The following is a 16,710-nucleotide window of genomic DNA, read 5'->3' on the forward strand; positions in this document are numbered from 1 at the left end:
TTCTAATAGATTTGCCATGCCAATTAAATTGGCCTGTTTCAAAACCAAATTTAATGTCGTTTTGGCAATTCCATTGACAATCAATAGGCCTAACACCGTTTTTCAATGCACACCACCGACTTCCTTGGCTTGCCACACATGATGAGCAACATCGGCATGGTTATGAGGCCTTCAAATTGAATCCTGAGAATCATAGATAAGTTGATTGTTGTTTTTTAATAAATTTAGGTCAAGAAATAACAAGCATTTCATTTGACGCGATTCCCATTTTCTGAAAGCAGAACAAATTTCGGGGTAAATACATAACTCATACAAAATGTATCACCTTTGTTATATATTAGTACAAAGAGTTTGAAGTTTACATAAATTATAAAAAAAGTTTCATTCGTGTTTCAATTTAGTGCATTTCGTTATATGTGTTAGACGGTGTTAATTTTTTACTTATATGACGTACAAACTATAAAACAACGATGAGATCTTTTGTACCAATACTAAACAATCATTAAACTTTTTGTATCAATATGAAACAATGATGAAACATTTTGTATTTTACATAGACAAAGAGTTAATGCCGTTTAAATACATATAATGGAGAACATTTGGTCGTTGTTAGGCCAGACTATACAAAATAAGCATGCGAATCCAAAGCGTTGGTGAAGCGGCCCAAGAATGATGGTGGGATGCGTACCTTTATAGCGGTAGTGCCTCGCCACGTTGGGGGATTCTTCCCGCGCTCATCTGATCGATCTTGCCGAGCATCCCGGAAGCCGTGGGTCCTCCGGTGCGATCCAGGAAGGGCCGCGTATACAACGTCCCGGCGAAAGGGCTTCCCCAATATCTCTGCACGCCGCGAGAAATTCTTGAGGCACTCGTTGCCGGTCGTCTCGGCATTGCGGTACTCTGGCTGTCGGGGGACCTCCATCCAAGCTTGGGATGGCGCGGTGCATTACGGCAGGGCGTGTCGGGCTTCCCGCGCGTCTGTGGGCCGGAACTTCGAGTGCGCGAGACAACGCATTAACAATGCGCGGGAAGAAGGGCGGCGCTTTCCCAGACGGCGGCAAGCAAAACTGCCGGATAACGTGGTTCCTCCGGATATAGTTGTTGATTGGGTTGTTGGCGAAACCCGCTACATCCCATCCGGTGGGAGCGGAGGTACCTCTTCTTCGGAAGAAGAATGTGATATTTCCTCGTCGGACTGAGCACGAGACGATGAATCAGAACTCATTTAATAAAGATGGAGAGAAAAAAGATTGAAAATTTGTGTGAATGAAGTTTGTGGGTGATGAATGGAGGAAGAGGATGAAATATTTATAGGGGTGGGATAAAATAGCCGTTCGGCCAAAAAAAAAAAAAAAAAAAAAATTTTAAAAATCGCCGATTATCGCCGAGCGTCGCCCACAGTGGCCGGCGATCGCTCGGCGATAATCAATCGGCGATCAGATACTCAGCGAAGCCACTCGGTAAACAATCATTAAACTTTTTGTATCAATATGAAACAATGATGAAACATTTTGTATTTTACATAGACAAAGAGTTAATGCCGTTTAAATACATATAATGGAATGTACTAAATTGAAACACAAATGAAACTATTTGTATAATTTATGTAAACTTCAAACATTTTGTATGACTTATGTATTTACCCCCACAATTTTCCCATAAACTCTACCAAAATTCGGAAAAGCCGAAACTATACTTATATAACGAGTTACTACGGTCTGGACATGGCCAAACCAAACCGGCCCACCGGTTAACCGCCGGTTCGGAACCGGAACCGGAACCGGACGACGGTTCCGGTTCGAAATCCGGTTACGGTTCGACATACGGTTCGGTTACGGTTCAACAAAATTCGAAACCGTAACCGGCGGTTAACCGCCGGTTAACCGAAAATAAATGGTCATCGCCGGTAGGTTCAGTAGGGTCGGAAAAGGACGGTTAACCGCCGGTTTTCGGTCAGAAACCGGCGGTTCGTGTCGGAAAACCGGCGGTTTCTGACACAAAACCGCCGGTTTCTGACGGTTCGGGGGGGTTGCAGCGTAGGCCTGAAAAGGTGTCGGAAACCGCCGGTTTCTGACAAAAAACCGGCGGTTCCGACCATTTCCAAAATTTGAATTTCAAAATTTAAATTTAAGTTGAGCTCAAGTCATTTTCCTTTTTTTTCTTTTTTTCTCTAATTGTTTCAACTTTACTTTTAATATATTTTTTGTAAATTGTAATTTTGTATCTATATTTTAAATTCAAGTGTATAGTTGTATAGTTGTATTGTTGTATTTTGTAACTTGTAAGTTGTAACTTGTAATTGTATTGTAGAAATTTACATTCAAAGTTTCAAATCAATAAAATTGCAATTCTTTATCGTTATCAATTTCTCTTTGGATTGTACTATAGAATTTAGAAGTAATAACTATAAGATTTAAGGAAAAAAAAAAAAAAAAACAAAAACAAACCGGTACCGAACCGGAACCGGCGAAAAATCGGCGGTACCGGAACCGCCGTGACCGCCGGTTAAACCGGAACCGGAACCGGAACCGTCATAGCCGGGCCGGTTACGGTTCAAGCATGTCATGAACCGGAACCGGCGGTTTTACGAATCGTGGCCACGTCTACTACGGTCGCCGTCTATTAAAATTTTACTTAGAATAACGACCCAAGAGCATCTGCAATAGCGGACGAACGCACGCCCTAGCAACCAACTAGCGGCTCGGGTGTCGCGTTCGTCCGCTATTGGAGTCGGCTAGCGCGAGGTAGACAAACGGCATGGACGAGTGATTAGGCGTTAGTCGATCGCTCGTCCGCTATTGTACTTTCTTTGTCCGTATTCATGTCGAATTTTAAATTCGTCCTAATAATGCAGAATGTGTTTTTAGTTAGTCCTAATGCTAGGCTATTGGCTAGTCCTACCTACCATGAATGTTTTAAGAAAATGAGACGTATCACAACCAATTCCGATTTTGCCCCTCATAGGATTCGAACTCCTTCGACACGTGTGTGGTAGCTCATGAGCTCCCAACCAGATATAAATGCGCTCCTATAAAATTCAATCCCTCACCGGTTTTATTCCCATTTCCATTTCAAAGAGTCGCAAAGAAAAAAGAAAAAAAAAAGGGGGCCTCTCCCAAATTAGCGCCAACAGTCTCTCTCAACACTTAAATGTTGATCTGCTATCAGCTCATCCAACGGTGGGCTTCCGCCGCCGCCTCTCGGATTCACACTCAGCTCCGCCGCTCCCAATTTCTGCTCCTCTTCGCACTGCTCAAGAAATCCGCCGTTGCTCTACTCACCTGCGTCTTCGCTCTCGGTAACGAATCCAGCCCCCTTTTCACCTCTTCGATTTCGATTGATTTTCAAATTCGGCTCAATTTCATACCGTTTTCGGTCCAATTAGGAGAAATTCGATGCATCTGCTTGTTTCGTGCTTCAATTGCTAACTAATTTGAGCATTTTGGGGAAAATTTGTGTGTGTAGGTGGAGCTATTGTAGGGGTAATTAGCGGAGCGCTGAAAGGGCAGACCACAGAAACCGGTCTGCTGCGTGGGGTTGGTGTAGGGGCGGTGGCTGGCGCCATCACCGCCGTGCAGCTCATGGAGCTCATACTAAATGGGGAGCATTTTTCCAAGGTGATATATTCTTTGCCTCCATTGTTAACAAGTTTAGTGTCCCCACATCGATTGGTTAAAGACGGTTGGTGTGGGGTTTATAGATTTAACGAGCTGTCTCTCCGATAGATTAGTTTTTTGGGACTAGCTCTCCTAACTCGGAGTGGTGGTCTGATAAAGGAATCAGCTGTAACCAAACATGATATGGTGCGAGGTTTATGGATTAAACGAGCTGTGTCTATAGATTAGTTCTTTTGGGATGAGCTCTCTGTATGGTTTGTAACATGAAATGTTTGAAAGCTAACTCAGAGTGGTGGCCTGATAAAGGAATCGGCCGTGACCAACACGATAGGGCACTTTGTTGGGGTGTATGAATGTGAATAAATTGGATTCTTAGTCACTTTGTTGAAGAAAGAGGGGATTACAAGAAATTGAAGTCATGTTTTTTTTTTTCAGGCAGCACTAATATGTAGTCTTGTGAATGGGAAGATATTTATGGAGTGGGTAAGCCCTGCAGTGTTAAAAGCATACCAATGGCAGGTAAAGTTTGATTCTTTATTATTTGGAATTCCTGAATTTTATGTTTTTTGAAGTGCTAGGTAAGTTGAACTTTGTTTGAAAATGTTCAGATCAGCACTATGGAGACAGGTTTGATGGAGATTTCAGACATTTTTGAGGTGAATACCATTAGGGGATTATCTCAGGATGCCATTAAAGGACTACCAAGCTTTGAGTTTAATAGTGCTGAGACTTCCAACACTAATTGTGCCATTTGCTTACAGGTACATAGATCTTATTAGCATTAATGTTTGGTCCATTTAAAGCATAAGTTGGAGTATAACAAGTCTGATATGTTTTTTATGTGTTATTTCTATGGTTAATTTTAGTTTATGGTATGGAATTTGGAGGGATTAAGAAACATCCTGAATTTTGAAAAAATGCAAAAAGTTGCATTTGGTTGTATCGTTAGAAAACGAGGATAATATTTTTCCCTTTGTATTTCTCGTTTCCCCTCCCCCCCCCCCCCCCCCTTATCTTCTATAAGGGCTCTGTTTGGTAGTCATGTTTCGCTGGGATCATGGAATTATCTTGGCTCTACTTGCTGTTTGGTTTGCAAATTAATTTAACCGCATAACCCTCTCCTTGGCCTTTAAGAACCCGTGTTTTTTTCTTGGTTTTCCTGGGTTATTTGAACACTCCAATTTGGTGGGTTATTTTATTCGGCTTGAAATTCGAACCCATGTCTCTTATTCGTCCTATTCAATCCAATGAGGATAGTATTATCACACCAAGCTTGCACACTTAGGCTCGAACTATGACATTAAAGCTAGTGCTCAAGCTTGAGACCAAGTCTTGGATTCACCCCTATACAACTTTTTCTCCATGTATCTAGTGTTCTCATGTGTGATTGATGTTTATTTTCAAACATGATTGTAACAAAAAGTTTCATTTTTTGAAAACTAGTGTTCACCCTGTTTCTTGGCAGGATTTGACGGATGGCGAATCTACTCGGTTGCTGCCTAGCTGTAGGCATTTCTTCCACATACATTGTATAGATGAATGGCTCATCCGACAAGCAACCTGCCCGGTTTGCAGAAAAGACGTTTGAGGACTCTCAGAAGACGAAAATGAGTTGGAAAAGGTAACTCGGAGCCCTTGGAACAGTTAAGGGGGCTAGAAAAAGAGGCGGAAATGATGCAAGGATGTCTGTTTCATGAACTGGGACTTGCTGGATTAGTATAAATGAAGTTATAACCGTTGTTTGTCTATAAAGAAAAGGAGACATCTATGTATGATATCGGCGTCGCCTCTATGTTGATAAAAGCTTTTCTTTTTCACTGCATTTTGTGCAATGTGTCATATCTGATCCAACACGTGAGTACTTAAAAAAATGCATCTTGCTTATGGTGAACGGAGAGCGTACTAGTATTATGCAATTACAATTTTCATCTATATATACTCACATTCTCCTTCTTTGCATTCCTATAATTTTTATTTTTAATTTCATAGATTTTTTAAAATTCCTTCCTTATGTAAGGTAACCAACTTGGATATGAATTGATGGGTGGAGGTATGGGTTCTCTGTTAAGGAAAAATCAAATGCACCAACCTCTTTTGCTTATTATAGAATGCTGGATTGAATAAATAGTGCCTTTTAGAATGATGGGTTGATCCAATGCTACATAAGATTTCTATGATGATTGGTTGGACATTAAATACCTACATTAAACTGGATCATGTTTCCATTGGTCAGTTGTAAATAAATTTGAACTGATTAAATGAATCATGGGAATCTCAATATCAACCTTATCTATTTGTCAGGATAAAGGATAATCTCACCATTATCATAAAATATATCTATGCACAAAATCATACTCTTGCATGAAATAAATACATAAATCAGTTGGAAAGTGAAAACATAATCTGATAGGGTGTATAATATAACTATGACAACCTAATATCTTATCTGAAAAGTAGAAGTCAAGAGTAAGTATTTCTTCAAATATCTAAAAGTAGAGTCTTGATCAATCTCCACATCCAACAATCAAAATACAATACAATTCAGGCATTTAAAATCATATAAACATAGGAGATTAACAAACAAATAAGAACTTGTAGACTCCACAGCACTATCTTTTAAATCATCCAACCAGATTAGCCTACACCTTCTTTGGTAAAAGTTTTATAACCATATCAAATAGCACACTATCTTTACCTTCCCTTCGTAGAGGTTCACTCAACTCCGAAATAGTGGCGACGCTAAGTGTGCATCCACCTCTTGCATTCATCTCTTTCAATACAATAATCACATCGTCCATCTTGTTCTGTTTGAGAAGGCCTTGAACAAAAACATTGTACGTCAAACTATTGGGCAAGCAACCTTGGTTCACCATTTGTGTCATCATATCCTTAGCCTCTCCCATCCGTCCTCTTTCGCAAAGTGCAGCAATAAGGACAGTATATGTTACAACATCAGGCAAGCAACCTTTGTTCGCCATTTGCGTCATCAAACCCTTAGCTTCTCCTATCTGCCCTTTTTGGAAAAATGCACGGATAAGAATTGTATGTGTTACAACATCAGGCTCCAAATTTTTGGAAGGAAGATCGTCAAACACATCCTTTGCTCGTTTGAGTTTATCATCTTTCCACAATCCTTCAATGAGGATATTGTAAGTTACTATATCTGGAATGATGCCTTTGTTTTCCATGGTACGCAACATGGAAAACGCTTCATCAATACGGCGAGCATTGCACAAACCATGTAGCAAGATATTGTATGTCACTCTATTAGGACACACAGGTAGAGCGCCCGCCTCCATCTCACTGAATAACTTCAAGCCATCTTCACATCGGCCTTCACAAAACAAGGCCTCAAGCATTGTGTTATAAGAAACCACGTTGTGCTCTAACCCTTTAGCAGAGGTAAAAAAATGACAAACTTCATCTACTTGTCCCATTTTAGAGTACCCATTCATCATAATAGTGTAGCTTCTAAGATCAGGCTTGATGCCAGATTTCATTGCTAATTGCAAAATGTTTCTAGCTTTCTCCATCTCTCCCAGCAAACAATATCCATACATCAAAATATTGTATGTGAAAATGTCGGGTTGAACATCAATTTGAAGCATAGTGACCAACATATGCCCGGCCTCTTCCATCCTTCCCTCTCGGCAAAGAGCATCTATATAAATACTACAAGTAACTACATCCGGGCGGACCTTATACGATATCATCTTCCTTAAAATGTCTTCAGCCTCATTCCTTCTACTATTATCGCATAACCCCTTGATTATCGAACTATATGTCACAACATTAGGTGAAATCCCCTTATCTCCCAAGGTGGAGAATAGTTGGAGAGCCTCGTCGACTTTTCCATCTTTGCACAGACCATCAATGACTATGTTGTAAGCATACACATCCGGTTTGCAGCTTCCATTTCCCATTCTACTAAGCTTTGTCGACTTTTCCATCTTTGCACAGACCATCAATGACTATGTTGTAAGCATACACATCCGGTTTGCAGCTTCCATTTCCCATTCTACTAAGCAGTTCAAGCGCCTTGTGAGTAGCTCCAGCTTTGCATAACCCATTAATCATCGTATTATATGTACGTTCATTGGGATTGCACAGCTGCTCTGCAGACAACTTGAGCAATAACTTTGCAGCCTCTGGGATCCTTCCGACCAATACAAGACCTTTGAGGAGAGTGGTAAAAGTGACCACATTAGGCTCGTACCCACGCTTGAAGAAACTGCCTAAAATAGCAAACCCAGGTCTTTTAAGTTGACAGAAGCAGTCAATCGCAATACTCAAGGTGAAGTGATTTACGGGAGAACCCCTTTGAAGCATTGTGTCGAACAGGTGAAGGGCAAGTGCGTATTGCTGCGTCTTGACGACTGCACTCAAAAACTTGGTGAAATCAATAACAGAAGGGGGCGGATTCATTCTCAACATGTCCCGGAATTGATCAATGGCATCATCGGGATCACGTATGCGGCTGAAATCGAATGTGGGATAGGCGGAAAAACATCTAATTTGGTGGCTGGTGTTTGGAAATGAGTGAAAATGTAAGGGTTTAAACGAACAATTTGACAAGGAGAAGATCTTGGCTGAACTGAAAGGCATGATGCTGGGTTAATTTGGGCACCTCTCTCTGTCTCTCTTTCTGGATTGGAATTTAGGGGATTCTTGGCTCGTAGGTGCATAGCTCTACCTCCATTCATTTTGAAAATTTTTTACAAGTAATTAATTAATTTTATATTGAAATTATAATACAAATATATTACTATTAGTAATAATTTCAACTTTTTTAACCGCTTGTTTAAAAGTTAACTAAAGCCTTATCTCTCTATTGAAAAATGGATCTGTGTAATATGATCTATTAAGGCCTAATTAATTTTATATTGAAATTATAATACAAAAATATTACTATTAGTAATAATTTCAACTTTTTTAACCGCTTGTTTAAAAGTTAACTAAAGCCTTATCTCTCTATTGAAAAATGGATCTGTGTAATATGATCTATTAAGGCCTAAAATTTGGAATTTTGAAATGACACAGATTTAAAATGGATAAAGTAAGATAGATAAAAACAATCATAAAATAAGAGAAAGAGAGAAGGAAAGAAAGTAGAATTTGCAAAAAGATTAAGATTCCAACCCCAAGAATCCTCCACGTCCTGCCCCACGGTATTGTGAGAGGTGTTTTCAATCAGCATACCCAATAATCCACTTAGGAGGATGGTCGTAATCCACTGGCCTGTTAGAAGCCCACGTCTCGAGGCTTTACACATTTAACACGAGAGATGTTATAAAATTAGATTACATGTTAACTCACTCTAAATATCTATCAAATGATCCCTCAGTCTCAAGTGCAAAGTGCACGTAGATACTACTATTATTAATTTTAAATATGGTTTATTTGTCGCAATTACACCCACCATAACAATTAGCCTTTTGGGTTTAAGAAGGATTTTGGGCCAATAAATTTGTACCATCTCGTTCTATATTGGGTGAAGCCCATTTATAAAATCTACAGAACCATACTCGTTATCATTGTGGGCCTAGGCCTAATAAAAGAATAGTAGTATAGTTTAGAACATACTCATGACTTTCTTATAAATAACACTACATTCCATAGTTGTTTAGTTCTCTAGCATTATGAACTAATATCAATGGAAAACCCAATCCATTTATCTCTTAGTTTCATTTTTCTAATCTAAATTGTCTCCAGCTTCGTTATCAAGATTTCATCAATACAAATATTCTCGACATCACGCATATATATGGCTCGGTCGATCAATTAATTACCCAATCCATATGCACGCGTCCCTCATCTTCTATTTCCCCTGAAACTTTTCCTACTCATTGATATCGTAACATCCTCCCCTTCTCCACTGAAGCCGGCTCCCTACCTCGGATCCAGGGTCAGATGGTCTGCGCGCATGTGAGTTCATTTTTGTAATGAAATAACAATTACTCCCTCCGTCCGCGAATAGGAGTTCCGTTTTTCCATTTTAGTCCATCCGCAAATAGGAGTCCCGGTTCACTTTTACTAATAAATGGTAATATGGTCACACCTTCCACTAACTCATTCCACCCCCATTTCATTTAAAACTAATATATACAAATGAGACTCCTATTCCACTAATTTTTTTTCACTCATTTTTCATAACATTTTTTAAAATTCGTACCGCCTATAAATGAGATTTCTAATGGCGGACGGAGGGAGTATATGTCTGTTTTAAGTTTGTCGCAAAAATCTACTTGTACCTTTCAAACAACAATTGTATCAAGAGCCCATTTTTGTGATTTTCTTAACCCATTTTTCATTTTCACATCCATATATTTATTCAGGTCTCCTCAATAGATGTCAGGTAAATTGTAGAACAGTGACAACATGAATTTCTAACCATTGAAAATATCTTAAAAAATCAATGATAGACAAACAATTCATTAAATAGTGAAAAATCGATATATAAGACGTTTTATCCTTTGACTAGCTTCCAACGTGGAAGTTTTCTAATAATTTGAGTCAGTCAGGGGATTGCTGTCACTAATTGTCCAATTCCAGTGTAGTGGATAAACATTGCCACAAAAATTAAATTAAATGTCATAATTATTTTCCTAATTGATTAATTATGATAAGATAATGGAAAAGCGAAGCCACGGTGGGAGCCGCGTTCAAATCCAAATCAATCCAAGTGCCACATAGATTCTAGATTCCTTGCCTCTTGGCTTTTCACACGGAGCCGGCTTGAGTGAGCTGAGCCGTGGCTCATGTTCTTATTTCTAGATTAGTAAGCTATGTTATTAATTAATCTTATCTTAATTATGGGGCTAATAATTATTGTGGCAGGCATATTACGGAGTAGTAATTGTTAAGCCAAGTCCATGTTTATTATCTAAGAAATGATCTTTGTATGACATGCCATAGAAAGGATAGTTGTGTATAAAAAAATAGCTACAAACCTCCAATTTTTATGTAGCTGTCAATTTATTATAATCACTGATAAGAGGACGATTGAAACGTGTATATAATTTATAGTGCAACTTAATTACTAAACAATATGTTAATTGTCAATTAACAAATTACAATGATATTAATTTGTCAATTCAGTTAATCATGATTGGTCTAATCTGAATGTTATTAACTTTCCTCTGAAAGATCTAGAGAAAATAAAAGTTTGTGTATTTTAAACTTTTAGTTCATGTACTCGTAATGTAATGAATGTTCATGCCGTGTATTTACTCATTAAAAGTGACAATTTCGCATGTTTATAAGACTATCTTCGTCAACGATTATAGAATTTATACTATTGAGGCTTGAGCCCCAAAATATAAATATATGGTAAAAGTGAATAGATATTTAATATTTATAGTTATTTTGTCATTTATGCGTGATCCTACCATAAATATTAAATATCTAAAAAAGAGTCACGCATAAAAGACAAAATAACCATAAATATTAAATATCTATTCATTTTCACCGTATATTTATATTTTAGGGCTCAAGCCTCAATAGTATAAATTCATTCGTAAGAATAGATAGTCAAACAAACAATTATCATTTCAATTTTAGAAATCACAAAAATAATGATAAAAAATGGAAGATAAACTCGAGAAATTAACACCTCATGATAAGTTTGAAACAATCTGTCCGTACCTTTGGCTGCTGATATGATGTGGCGAATTTTCATTCATCCAAAGTCAAAAAAGTCCAAAATTCGTTCAACGCAGCGGTATGTTATCCTAGGGGTGAAAGTTCGGGTACCCGGGTACCCAAACCCAAAAATTCGGGTACCCGAACCCGAAATCTCAAAAATATCATACCCAATACCCGACCCGTATGTGAATTCGGATACCCGGGTACCCGAACCCAACTAATCGGGTACCCATAAACCCGGAATTATTATATTTAAAATTTATTCTTTTATATAAATTAAATTGTGATGAGAATAGAAATTATTAAAATCACACAATACTTATACTATTTATTGACTATAATTCTATATTATATAAAATAGACCTTAGACAAATAGACACTATTTAATTTTAAAATAAATTTTTTTGGGTATAAATTGAAACATAAAAGGGATTATTAAAAGAGATTAAAACAGCTTTTTAAGACATTAAATGAACATGTAAATAAAATGGAGAAATAACTAATTAACTAAATATTTTCAAAAGATAACAAGTAAGAACATAAATAATGCAACATGAACCAAACATGAATGTAAAGAAGAGAGCAAACGGCAAAAAGAGAGCAGCAGCAGCGGCGTGAAGGAAACTTGAAAAAGTGAGGCATACGAAAAATTTATAAATCTACATGTGATTAAATAAAGTACCCTAGATTTACCTTACGGGCCATAGGCCCTATACTAAATAAAAATATTTATCACAAATACATAATTAATCGGGTTTAATCGGGTATTAGTCGGGTACCCTAATACGGGTTTCGGGTACCCTAAACCCGAAAAATCCTAACATTAACTACCCAAACCCGTACCCGAATCCATTATTTCGGGTTTCGGATACCCATAACCCGTCGGGTATTGGGACTGGGTCGGGAATACCCGAAACCCGCGGATTAAATTTTCAGGCCTAGTTAACCATATACTTGACCCATATAAAAAAGTTCATCTATCCGTAATTTTGAAAATTAATTAGCAAACTATGTTTGTATTTACAATACATTATCGATATTTTTTAATAAAATAAAGTTGTTTTCTTATATATTGCATTTGTTTCATAAAAATAAAGATTTTAAGGACAATTGATGAGTAGAAGAGAGCTAAAAAGAAAATATAATTCAAAAGCTAATAGAGAATAAGACTAGTCTTCAAAAAGAGAAAAACTCATTAAATATAAAAGAAACTACTTTTTTTAGATATAGTAAAATAAAAAATAAATTATTTTTATAGAACGGAAAAAATATATTCAGCAACGATGCAATATAATTTCTCAATTGTTATAATAACAAATTGAAATAAGAAAACAGGCAGCCGACATACAGGAAGAGCCGCCGCAGCCGACAACTTAAGCTCAACAACAACACCTCAACCCGCTCCGAGCCAACCCAAAATAGGTGGAGCGGGCCCCACACGCGAACAACCACCCCCTCCCTTTGCATATATCACCCACTCTTTCTCTTATATTCACCAAAAATCGATCTTCCAAAATCCAATAACCAATACATCATTAATATGGGAAACTGCATAAGGAAAGGATCGTCGACGGAATGGGGCGGCGACGACTGGGCCTCGTTCGGGTCGGGTCACGACAAGGACGAAGCCGGGCTGCCCGCGGCGGAGAGCGTTTTGCCTTGTTCCATGGAGGTGAAGATCAAGATATCGAAGAAGGAGCTGCAGAAGCTGTTGAACGTGGAAGGGATGTCGGTGGAGAAGGTGTTGGCGCAGCTCGTCGCCGCCGCAGCCGGAGAGGAGAATCAGCGGCCGTGGAGGCCGGCTCTTGGCAGTATACCGGAATATGATGGTGCATGAAATTACTAGTAAATTTGATTTTGTACAAAATGTTTGTATCTATTGTGTAAAGATTGTAGTTGTAACTTGTAGGTAGGAAGTTGGGTAGAAGATGGGTTCTATTTATTTTTTTTATTTTTTTATTTTTGAAGTTTGGATTTGTAAATTTTGTGGGATAGTGAAAATTGTTTCGATTTATTGTTTCTAACTAATATTAAGAACTTTACATGTAATTTTGTTTAGTGCGATCAAAAGTTAGAGAGAGAGGAGGCGAGGAGCAACTTATGCTACTAATCTTATTACTTGTCATAATTTCAATTTTATCTTTTCATTCTAGATCTATACTAATATGTAACAAGTGGTGGTACTTGAGTTACAGGAGGAGGAGGTGGCGGTGATGGAGAAGGAAGGTTGCGCATTTCGAGCTGCAGAGGTGTAGCTTTTGAAATCAAGCCGCATGCGGACCTCTTTGCCATTCCGGACCGAGGCCGATTGACTAACCAGTCTCGCAGCCGCAGATCTTGGGCTCAATGGAGGAGCAGCTTTGCTCGGATCATTCCATCCTCCGACCTCATTGAGAGGTCTCTCAGCCGCGAAAGCAGCCATTTCTGCGATCTAGACGAGGATGAGGATGAAGATGAAGATGTCGAAACCCTTGCCGACATTGAAGAAAGCCACGAGGAAGGTATTGTTAGTAATTCATGTCATTATCTAATGATAGAAAAAAAAAAGCAAAAATTTGAATGTTATCTAGATTCATAATATATACAGTATATTGTTTGTTTAGTATTTAAACACGTGCATGCCAATTCGATGAAGAAAACAGAAGTTTAAATAAATCGATGCTGATTTTTTTTTAAAAAAATATTTAAATCTTAAATTTTATAAAATATTAGATGATATAATTGTGTTTGACAAGTCGCCTTTACCAATTTTATTATATTCTCCCGACCAAATCTGTCTTATAAGTTTGAAAAATTGTCATAGTAATAAATTTTAAAGTTTGATAGTTATGAAAATTTGAGAAAACTAAATAATTGTAATGATTAGATTTGAGAAAATTATATTTATTGAGTTAATTAAGTGAGGAGGAAATAAAATATGAGAGAAAATAAAGTAGAAATCGAGATATAGATAGTGTGATGCAGTTCTAGAATATAAGATTTCGATGCTAAGGAAATTATATTTTTGGGTTTTATTTATTTCCTAGTTACTCCCTCCGTCCGCGAATAGGAGTCCCGTTTTTTCATTTTAGTCTGTCGCGAATAAGAGTCCCAGTTCACTTTTACCATAAATGGTAATAGAGTTACACCTTCACCTAACTCATTCCACTCACATTTCATTTAAAACTAATATATATACAAGTGATACCCTTATTCCACTAATTACTTCTTTCCACCCACTTTTATTAACATTTCTTAAAACCCGTACTGCCAAGAAATGAGATTTCTAATGGCGGATGGAATGAGTATTATAATAAGCAGAAGGAAAAATATTAATTGTTTTTCCTTCTACCAAATTAGGATTTTCTTTTTGTTTATTTTTCTTTTAATTATTTGCTTTAAGTTTTATTTTTTCATAAATTTGGATTTCCTTTGCCTATAAAGACGTCATTGTTGATGGTCTTTTAAAAATAGAAATCAATCATTTGTAGTGGAACAAAGGTTTTAAAATATAAAACTCTATCCCTCTTTCCTATCCAATCTCAATCTCTCTTCTTCGATTAAAGCCTAAAGATCGAAGGTTAGACATGAACATAGAATGTGGTGCTAATGGTCTAGCATCGGCCAAGCTCCCATTGGAGGCCCAAGGTAGATCCATCAATGCCCAATGCATAGTTCAATTAGAAAGCTAAGAAATTTCTAATTGAACTTACATGCTTCATTTTGCAATGCTTATTAATTATTATACTCTAATTGAACTTACCAATAATACAATATCTTAATCTAAGTCATACTCCATATTTTTCAGGTAAATCCGACCAAACTCCACCGCACCATCTTCTTCCTCCGCCCTTCACCCGATCCGATCATCATCCCCCGCCTCAATCCGCCGCCAAGAAGAAGCCTCCCTCGTCGCGCCTCTCCGTGATCCTCCTCGACCAAGGCCTTTTCACCGTTTACAAGCGCCTCTTCGCACTCTGCTTGGCACTCAACATCACCGCCTTAGTCCTCGCCGCCACCGGCAAATTCCCCTACGCCGCAGCCCGCCCCGCCCTCTTCTCCATCGCCAACATCTTCGCCTTGGTCCTATGCCGCAGCGAGGCCGTTCTACGCCTCGTTTTCTGGCTCGCGGTGGCCGCCCTAGGCCACCCGTGGATCCCCCTCCGCCTCAAAACCATGACCACCGCTCTCCTCCAATCCCTCGGCGGAATCCACAGCGGCTGCGGGATTTCCTCCGCCGCCTGGCTCATTTACGCATTAGTCCTCACTCTCAAACACAGACACACCACCTCACCAGCGATCATCGCGGTCGCATCCGTGATCCTTGGCCTTTTAAGCCTCGCTTCCGCAGCGGCTTTCCCTCTCGTCCGACACCTCCACCACAACTTCTTCGAGCGGACCCACCGCTTCACGGGGTGGGCCGCTCTGGCCCTCCTCTGGGCCTATGTCACCCTCACCGCTACATACAATCCCTCAATTAATAACTACAAAATTCTAAATTCAGATTTGACCGCTTTTCCGGAATTCTGGTTGACCACTGGCATCACCGTCTTGATCATCCTCCCCTGGCTGACCGTGAGGCGGGTCCCGGTCCGCGTCACGTCCCCGTCCGGCCACGCCACGATCATCAGGTTCCAGGGCGGCGTGGAGGCGGGGATCCTGGGGAGGATCAGCCCATCCCCGCTTTCAGAATGGCATGCATTCGGGATCATTTCAGACAACAAGAAAGAGCACATGATGCTGGCGGGAGCGGTGGGCGACTTCACGAGGTCTCTCGTGTCGAGCCCTCCCCGGACCCTGTGGGTCCGGGGAGTGCGGTTCGCGGGCCTTCCGTATTTAACGAACATGTACGGGAGGGTGCTTTTAGTGGCGACCGGGTCGGGGATTTGTGTGTTTTTGTCTTTCTTGCTGCAGCCGTGTAAGGCGGAGGTTTGCTTGCTGTGGGTGACGAAAGGGGTGGAGGAGAATTTTGGGAGGGAGATTAAGGAGTGGGTGAGCGGAAAGGAGAGGGTGATTGTTCACGACACGGCGGTGCTGGGGCGGCCGAACGTGGCGGAGATGAGCGTCGAGGCGGCGAAGAGGTTTGGGGCGGAGGTGGTGATTGTGACGAGTAATCCGGAGGGGAGTAGGGATGTGGTTGATGCATGCAAGGCTAGTGGGATTGCTGCTTTTGGCCCTATTTGGGATTCTTGAATCTTTGTACCCATATCGAGTCAAAGTGAGACTATGAATCGCGGAATTAGGAGGGAGTATGATTTTATGTTGTAATTATATCTATATATGTTGCTCTATTGTATGGTTATATGAGGATGTGCCGGTTGAATCCTAGCTAATCAACCATTATTAATATTGTCTCCCTCTGTCCGCAAAATATTGTTGTTGTTTGATTCGGTAAATTTTTAAGAAATGTGAAGAAAAATGTATGAAAAAAGTTAATAGAATAAATGCTCCATATTTATATACTAGTATT

At 39.3% G+C, this 16,710-nt stretch overlaps 4 protein-coding genes across 4 annotated transcripts; 3 read left to right on the top strand and 1 right to left on the bottom strand.

The window, feature by feature from the left end:
* The first annotated feature begins 3,057 nt into the window (after nucleotides 1–3,057).
* On the top strand, nucleotides 3,058–5,439 carry LOC125200761 (NEP1-interacting protein-like 1). Its single transcript, XM_048098525.1, has 5 exons — nucleotides 3,058–3,298; nucleotides 3,466–3,617; nucleotides 4,053–4,136; nucleotides 4,226–4,378; nucleotides 5,083–5,439. Exons 1-5 carry the CDS (start codon nucleotides 3,151–3,153, stop codon nucleotides 5,203–5,205), a joined length of 660 nt encoding a protein of 219 aa, XP_047954482.1. The 5' UTR covers nucleotides 3,058–3,150; the 3' UTR covers nucleotides 5,206–5,439.
* Nucleotides 5,440–6,133: 694 nt separating this feature from the next.
* LOC125214562 (putative pentatricopeptide repeat-containing protein At1g12700, mitochondrial) lies at nucleotides 6,134–8,305 on the bottom strand. The gene is made up of 2 exons (XM_048115645.1): nucleotides 7,627–8,305; nucleotides 6,134–7,538 (listed from the first exon to the last, which is right to left on the bottom strand). The coding sequence occupies exons 1-2, from the start codon at nucleotides 8,220–8,222 to the stop codon at nucleotides 6,257–6,259; spliced, it is 1,878 nt and encodes a 625-aa protein (XP_047971602.1). The 5' UTR covers nucleotides 8,223–8,305; the 3' UTR covers nucleotides 6,134–6,256.
* A 4,435-nt stretch (nucleotides 8,306–12,740) lies between these two features.
* LOC125201711 lies at nucleotides 12,741–13,310 on the top strand. Its single transcript, XM_048099935.1, has one exon. It carries the CDS (start codon nucleotides 12,802–12,804, stop codon nucleotides 13,096–13,098), a length of 297 nt encoding a protein of 98 aa, XP_047955892.1. The 5' UTR covers nucleotides 12,741–12,801; the 3' UTR covers nucleotides 13,099–13,310.
* Nucleotides 13,190–16,594, top strand: LOC125189265 (adenylate-forming reductase 06235-like). Its single transcript, XM_048086561.1, has 3 exons — nucleotides 13,190–13,193; nucleotides 13,457–13,762; nucleotides 15,049–16,594. The coding sequence occupies exons 1-3, from the start codon at nucleotides 13,190–13,192 to the stop codon at nucleotides 16,431–16,433; spliced, it is 1,695 nt and encodes a 564-aa protein (XP_047942518.1). The 3' UTR covers nucleotides 16,434–16,594.
* The last annotated feature ends 116 nt before the right edge of the window (nucleotides 16,595–16,710 follow it).

The sequence above is a fragment of the Salvia hispanica genome, chromosome 1 (genome assembly GCF_023119035.1).
Source record: "Salvia hispanica cultivar TCC Black 2014 chromosome 1, UniMelb_Shisp_WGS_1.0, whole genome shotgun sequence".
NCBI lineage: Eukaryota > Viridiplantae > Streptophyta > Magnoliopsida > Lamiales > Lamiaceae > Salvia > Salvia hispanica.

Bases quoted from the DNA above. Each gene is read 5' to 3' on its own strand.
- LOC125189265 (XM_048086561.1), top strand. The intron at 13,763-15,048 runs GTATTGTTAGTA...CATATTTTTCAG, and splicing joins TGAAGAAAGCCACGAGGAAG to GTAAATCCGACCAAACTCCA.
- LOC125214562 (XM_048115645.1), bottom strand. From the start codon at position 8,222: ATGCCTTTCAGTTCAGCCAAGATCTTCTCCTTGTCAAATTGTTCGTTT. The intron at 7,539-7,626 runs TGGAAGCTGCAA...GCTTAGTAGAAT, and splicing joins CTGCTTAGTAGAATGGGAAA to GGGAAATGGAAGCTGCAAAC.
- LOC125200761 (XM_048098525.1), top strand. From the start codon at position 3,151: ATGTTGATCTGCTATCAGCTCATCCAACGGTGGGCTTCCGCCGCCGCC. The intron at 4,137-4,225 runs GTAAAGTTTGAT...GAAAATGTTCAG, and splicing joins TAAAAGCATACCAATGGCAG to ATCAGCACTATGGAGACAGG. The intron at 4,379-5,082 runs GTACATAGATCT...GTTTCTTGGCAG, and splicing joins ATTGTGCCATTTGCTTACAG to GATTTGACGGATGGCGAATC.
- LOC125201711 (XM_048099935.1), top strand. From the start codon at position 12,802: ATGGGAAACTGCATAAGGAAAGGATCGTCGACGGAATGGGGCGGCGAC.